The sequence below is a fragment of the Echinops telfairi genome, unplaced genomic scaffold (genome assembly GCF_000313985.2).
Source record: "Echinops telfairi isolate 266 unplaced genomic scaffold, ASM31398v2 ScPeMD7_70;HRSCAF=299, whole genome shotgun sequence".
NCBI lineage: Eukaryota > Metazoa > Chordata > Mammalia > Afrosoricida > Tenrecidae > Echinops > Echinops telfairi.
The window spans coordinates 38,864,023-38,871,215 of NW_022103968.1; the positions used below are offsets into that span (position 1 = coordinate 38,864,023).

The 7,193-nt window shown below is 43.7% G+C and overlaps 1 protein-coding gene across 1 annotated transcript; it reads right to left on the reverse strand.

Annotated features, from left to right (window-relative positions):
• Positions 1-50: 50 nt before the first annotated feature.
• Positions 51-6,296, reverse strand: LOC101638758 (interferon-induced protein with tetratricopeptide repeats 1). Its single transcript, XM_004701352.4, has 2 exons — positions 6,182-6,296; positions 51-1,699 (listed from the first exon to the last, which is right to left on the reverse strand). Exons 1-2 carry the CDS (start codon positions 6,184-6,186, stop codon positions 274-276), a joined length of 1,431 nt encoding a protein of 476 aa, XP_004701409.2. The 5' UTR covers positions 6,187-6,296; the 3' UTR covers positions 51-273.
• Between the last annotated feature and the right edge of the window lie 897 nt (positions 6,297-7,193).

Genomic DNA, 7,193 nt, shown 5'->3' on the forward strand with positions numbered 1-7,193 from the left:
GAGACAAGAAAGGCGAGACTCACCAAGCCATTTATCTCTCTGCCCTTCAGTGAATCCCACTTGTGTTTATTGGCCAGGCTGGCACAATAAACTATCTGTTACATAGACATTTTATTTTCCTTCAGTGTTTTTCTGAATACAGCTTGCATTGTTCAAGCATCTTATCATAGTGAATTATATAATACATTTCTTGAATGCAGCATGCAGGAAAGAGAACTCATGACATATTAGCCTAAAATCAAATCGAGTGTGACAATGCTGGTCTTTTAGTGCCTAGGGACGCCCTCTCTTAGAGAGCTCAAAGCCAGTAGCCAGCCCGATGGCCTTCTCATAGCAGTCCAGCGCTTCATTAATTTCTCCTTTCATTTTATGGATGAACCCAAGGAGGCCCCAACTTTCCTCATCAGATGGGTTTCTGTGACATTTCCTTAAAGCCAGTTTCTCCAGTGAACCGATGCTCTTTTCCCTGGCAAATGACTCAGTTTCTATTTTGATTGCTTCTAAATAATGGCGAATTGCACCATCATCATATCTCCTTTGAAATTCCAGAAACCGGGCATATTGGAAATGTACCTTTTGCTTTTTCACCGCTTCAAATGGTTTGATCTCTAATACTTTTTGGTAAGTCTCTTCTGCCTTTCTGTAATCACTTGCTTCTATATACATACTTGCCAGGTGTACATAAGCAACATCAAAAGTGGGCTTTTGTTTCACAGCATACTCCAAATGAAATATAGCTGATTTTATTATGTTGTCATGTGGTCGGCTCTGCACTCTAGGCTGCCTGTTGTTGGCTTCCTTTGTCTGGATCAGGAGATCCCTGTAGCAAAGCCCAATCTGGTGGTGCAAAAAGGCAGAGTCTGGTGTCCTCTGCAAGGCCATTTTTAAGAATTGGAGCGCTTTATCCACAGAGCCCTTTCTCCGGTAAAACCTGGCTGCATGTCGAAAGACATAGGTCTGGGAGGATGTGCTGGTCAGTGCTTCTTCAATGTACTGTTCTCCTTCCTCTTCTTGTCCTACCTCCTGAAGCTTCAGGGCTAGGAGAACTTTAATAAGTACATCTTCTGGATTTAACCTGACAGCCTGCCTCAGGGGGAGCAGAGAAAGCTCAGTTGGTTGTGTTTCTCTGGTGAAGCCATCCAGGCGGTATAGGGTAATTGCATACCCCGTACTGAATTCAGGATTTTCAGGGTCCGCTTCCAGAGCCTTCTGAAAGCAGACTTTGGCCTGTTCATAGTTTCGTCCTCCACACTTCAGAAAGGCCCATCCTTCAGCACAGTCTATCTCGGGGCACCTTATCCTATAGTGGGAGGGACTTTCAAACTTCTTGCAAGTCTTCTCCACCTTGTCCAGGTAAGTCTGAGCTTCCGCCACTTTCCCCAGGTGGTAGTACACCCAAGCATAATTGCCCCAAGTAACCAAACTTTTCACATCAGATTGGTCCCCATGTTTTTGCCGGATGAGCTCTTCAGCCATTTGCAGGTTCTCCAGGGCTGCCTCATTTTGGCTTTTCAGATGCTGCACGTAGGCCAGGAGGTTGTGTATTTCCACATTGTATTGAGTGTCTAGGAACTCAATCTCTTCCAAAATCCTGCTTTCCAAATCTAGCATTTCCTTGGCTTCAATTATTAACTGCCATGTGAAGTGGCATCTCAACTGCTCCAGCCTCTCCTTGATCCAGTGCTCATCAGCGTGCTGACTAAGGAAACAAAAGCAGACGGTCTTTGTTAGGTGAAGACCAGCTGATAGACCAAAGGCAGATAAAATGCTTCCTATTCTCCCCCTTTCAAGGAGCACACCTGCTTCGTTATTCATTAGTATCCCTGTGTTTCTAACATCTACAAGGTCTTTGAGCACAGTTTGCTTGACTTCACAGACTGGCCCCAGCACTTGTGATTCAGAGAGAGTTACCTTTTTAATGAGTCAAATTGTGGCCCACGGATGGCAGTCATTACAAAAAGGAGGAGGGACTCTCAGGGTAGTGGGTAATTTCACCAAGTAACTACCTCCCTGTTGACCCAAGATCAATTATGTAATGCAAAATACATGAAGACAAGAAAAATATTAGGAAATGGCTGAGGCAATAGGAAAAAATAGAAACTTATCTATAGCAAAGGTACCCTAAACAAGTTAAGCAGAAAAATAAATAAGGCTATGGGAATAAGGCCAACAGAAATCTGCACAAATAGATAATTTATGGCAGCATAAATATAAATAAATAGCTGATATAAACTGTGGGGTACCAGCCCCAAAATTGAATGGGACCAAAGAGCGGTTGTGTAATTGAGGGGTAAAATTAAAGAGACATCAGACGATAAAGCATGCAAGGGCTCACCTCCGGGACTGCCTGGACTTCAGGAGCCAGGTCCGCGCAGAGAGAAAATATATTCCCAACCAGGGCTTATATATACTCTAGGGACATACCAGACCCCTTAATTACAGGTAACCACATGGGTAACAAAGTGGACTGTACCCTTACCCTAAAGGTCCCTGAGTACAGAGGGGAAGTAACCTAACCAGAGCCCGGGGCAGGGCTGTCTTCCGAGCCTAGAGAGCAATAGCGCATGTCTGCTCCTATAGTTAAAGCTTCCGGCTAGATAGCCATCAGCCATGTGCTTCTAAGAGGTAACCTTAAGGTTGTACTATTATGGGAGGATATAGTGGGGAACAATATTAATTATGAGAATGTTATTGGGACACATCTCCCACTCACAAGAGTGAAGGCCTCCCTCCACCCCAGCAATCCAGCCTGCCAGGCTTCTTAATATGAGAATAAAGGATTCATCCACACACACTCTCTTCCCATTCTCAGCTTCCCACAATAACCAACAAAAATCTCGTTCTTTTTGTGTCCTTTCCAATGTTAGCAAACAGAGTAGAACTGCCTCAGAGGGTTTCCAAGGCTGTAATCTTACACACGCAGACTTCCACATAGCTCTCCCATCCAGTGGGTTAACACTGCCTGTGAAGGTGGCTGTAAAGATTACATCTTTGGAAACTCCATGGGGTTGTTCTCTGTGCTATTGGGTGACTATAGATCAGACTCGGCAAGACAGCAGTTGGTACTGGGGGGAGTCACTATGGGCAGCCTGCAACATTTTCCTCCCTGCAGAGGAGCTGGTGGGGCCAAAACGCAGACCTTTGGTTAGCAAATCAGTGCTTAACCACTGTGCCATTAGAGCCAATGACATAGCCAATAGAAAAAACCCCAAACACCAAACTCACTGCCACTGAGTCAATTCTGACTCATAGCAACCCTATCAGACAGGATAGAACTGCCCCTGTGAGTTTCCGAGATGAACTCTTTAGGGAAGTAGAAAGCCCCATTTTCTTTTTTTTTTTTTTAAATCAATTTATTGGGGCTCATACAATTCGTCACAATACATAGATCAATTGTGTAAAGCACATCTACACATTTGTTGCCCTCATTATTCCCAAAATTCGCTTGCCTCTTGGGTTCCCGGAATCCGCCCCATTTTCTTCAGCACAGCAGCTGTTTGTTGGTTTGCTCTGCTGACCTCTTGGTTAGTAGCTAGCACATAACCGCTCCGATTCCTGCCCCACCCCAGCCAATACGCCCCGCGGCCTCTGGTACCTCTCTTCCTCCAATGAAAGGAGCAGCAGTTTCTAACTGCCTAGTCAGAATGGCAAAAGTGTCAATAAGGCGAAGATACCAGCTACTACAATCGTGAGTTGTTAGAGCCGTTCGAAAGAAAGCATTGTACTGTGCTTTAAGTGAAAGGACACGCTTGGGCGGCGGCGACGTGGTCGTGCATTCGGCTGAGGTCTGAAAGGTCCCTGGAAACCATCTGCTGTTCTGCAGGGAAGATGGGGTTTCCACTTCTGTAAACAGTGACAGGCCGGTCTACCCTGTCCTAGGAGGTCGCTGTGACTGTGGGATTGACTGGATGGCAGTGAGGGGTTTTTTGTTTGTTGGTTATAGGTGAAAATTTACAGAGCAAATTTGTTTCCCATTCAATATATCGCTTCATAACACTGTTTGCAATCCCCATAATGTGTCTGCACTCACCCCTCATTTCCATCGCCAACATTCCTGTCCCTCTCTGGCTTCTCATCTGTACTTTTAGGCATCTGTTTGCCCGTTTGGTCTCCTATGCTTGCTTATCCTAAGGCACATATTCCATGTGCATAAACCAGTCTAATATGTGGTTGCCAAGGAGTCCTGGTGGTGCTGTCAGGTAAGTGTTGAACTGCTAACCATAGATCAATGGCTAAAACCCACCTGCCACTCTGAGGGAGAAAGTGGGAGCTATTTGCTGTCATAGAGATTTGTAGCCTACAAGTCAGAATCAACCTGATGGCTATCTGTTTGGTTTGAGGGTTTAATGTTTGGTGAACTTCCAGAAAACTTTGGTTCTGATTTAAAAGGCTGTCTAGGGGGCATAGTCCATACCTCTCGTCTCTGTCAGACCACTCAATCTGGTCATTGATTTGAATTTTGTTCCACATGTTTTTCCTGCTCGTAGGTTCCCAAACGTATTTGGCTTATAGCCAGCCCCCTTTTAAAAATTTCTCAGTGCCTCTCTGGCACTTTAAAAACTTTTGTACTGCAGCCTTCCTGGATCGGTGCAGCGCCCCCTAGCTGTCAGTGTCATCCACTTTAGGGAACCCTGTTCTATGGTTATGGCCTTTCTGAAGAAGTGTTCATAATTATACATCCAGTGTGCCCTATTCAGAATAGACAAATCCATAGAGGCAGAAAACAGGTTAATGATTTCCACGGAGGGAATAATGACGAGTGACACTGTCATGGGCATGGGATATCCTGTTGAAATGATGAAAATAATCTTTCTGGAACAGAAGATACACAGTGAGTGTATGAACACTACTGAATTAGTCACTTTAAATTAGCGAATATGATGAATTTGTCTTAAGTGACTTTATAACAATGAAATTTTTATTACAAGCTTAAATGGAAATCTACAAATTACATACATATTTTTCAAATACATTTAAAAATAAATACAAAATCATTAAAATAAAAAGCTGCTTGTGCCACTAGAAATTATGACATGTGTACCCAGTTGTAGCTTTTTGAGAAGGACTGGTTTAAGGATTAAAAATAATGTCATTGAAATTAGTTTATATCTCGGCTCCTTTTTTTTAATTTTTTTATCTCGGCTCCTTTTATTATCTGTGTGATCTAAACTTCTGTAAATCTAAGGTTCCTTAATACAAAATGAGAATAACATGAGTTACTTGCCTTGTTGGTTTGTTTTGATGATCAAATAATTTATACTACACTTTTAGAAGCCAGGTCGGCATGTAACAGACAGTCAGGAGTGATAACTATTATCGTATTGTATGTTAATGATTTTTGGAAACCCACTTCACCTGTTTATTGGCCAAAGAGAGGAGGGGAGTTCATCACAGGCCCGAGGCTGTGTATATTCCAGGACTTCTGTCCCATTCCAATTTTTCCCACTGGACCACTGAAGGGAATGTTGAAAGTTGCTACTAATGGTGGCTTTTTTTTCCCCTTGCTGAAATCAAGGGTTATTTGAATCAAGATTCCATGTGGACAATCTGGAAGTCCCACATAAGATCCTTCAGGTAAGAATGCAGTGAAGTCCAGGCAAGTCCCCTGAACAGGGGGACATCGGGGCTCTGGAGAGAGTTTCACTTCTGAGGAGCAAGTGTCCTGTGCAGGCTAGGAGCCCAGCAGTGCATCTGGACAAGGAAAGGTCTTATTCTCCAGCATATAGCTCCTTCTACCATATCCCCACAGTATTTTCCCATCGGACTTTGGGGAGGCACCAGAGATGCAGCTTGCAGAGCTGGTGTGTCCGCCTTTGACAACATGGTGAGGAATCAGTCGGTATAAAAGAATGTCCCTACCCAGACCAGCCCCTCACTCTCTCCCTCGTCAGACAGAACTGATTTGGCCATCATTTTCTCACTTCTGCTAATCTTTTCCCTCTCCTATTTCTCTCCCTTCTTTGAGCTATATAGCATGGGGTAAAAATATCTTCATAGCAATGCTAACAAAAAATTAAAGTCACTGAATTAATAAAACAGTTCAACACACATTCCATCCAAAAGCAAATGCTGAAATAGAAGCTAGGAAACTTAACCGCCGTGAGACCAAGTCTGTTGAGACAGTATGAACAATTTCCCCCACTGCAAACTCTAGGCGTGAAGACAGAAGAAAAGTCTGTACCTCATGGCTGCTGTGAATCCGGCAGCGGTTCTGCACTGTGGTGTTCAGCCTGCTGGACTTCTCTGAGATCTAGTCCCTCCAGAGGATTTTCAGACAAATCTAAGCCCGGGGACAGGCTATATATAAGGGGACTAGACTGACAGCTGTTGATGTATGTGACTGAGGTTGCAAACAGGAAATGGAAACTGAAAGCAGAAAATGAAACTAGAGTCAAAACTGAAACTTAAGCAGTGATGTCTGCTGCTCTGAGATAAACTGAACCCTTTCACAACTGAAGGGACAGGAAAGGAGGGGAAATGTAAAGCGGGGAAACAGGAGTGTGCTGTTACATTGTAAAGATTGTAATCTGTGTCAAATGCATATGAATTGTTGAACAGTAAAGCAATTTTGCTCCGCGAACTTTCACCCAAATCACAATGAAAAGTTTGATTTTTTTAAAAAGTGGGGCGATGGGAGGAAGATGGTGAAAAGCCTACTGATATGCTAATTCCTTTATGGGGGGTACTTGAGTTTACTGAGACTTGAAAGCTAGGATATTCCTCTTAGTGCATCTCCTAGCTGCAGGAAGACCCCTGAAAATTGCCTGTGTATATGAGAGTGAGTTGTGGCTGCCATTTGGATCTGCGTTTCCTCATCTGGAAGCAGGGGTGCTCCTTTTACTGTATACGCACTGCTAGTGCTGGCTCATAGCGACCCCTGCCCCCGCTGTGGGTTTCGAGACTGCAATTGTTTTGTTTGTTTTTTAATTTTTTAAAAATCTTTTTATTCGGGGTTCATACAACTCTTATAAAAATCCACACATACATCAATTGTGTAAAGCACTTTTGTCCATTTGTTTCCCCCATCATTCTCAAAACATTTGCTTCCTGCTTGAGCCCTTGGTATCAGCTCCTCGTTTTTTTCCCCTCCCTCCCCGCTTCCCCCGCCCCCATGAACCCTTGATAATTTATAAATTATTATTATTTTGTCATATCTTACACCGTCCGACGTCCCCCTTCACCCACTTTTCCGC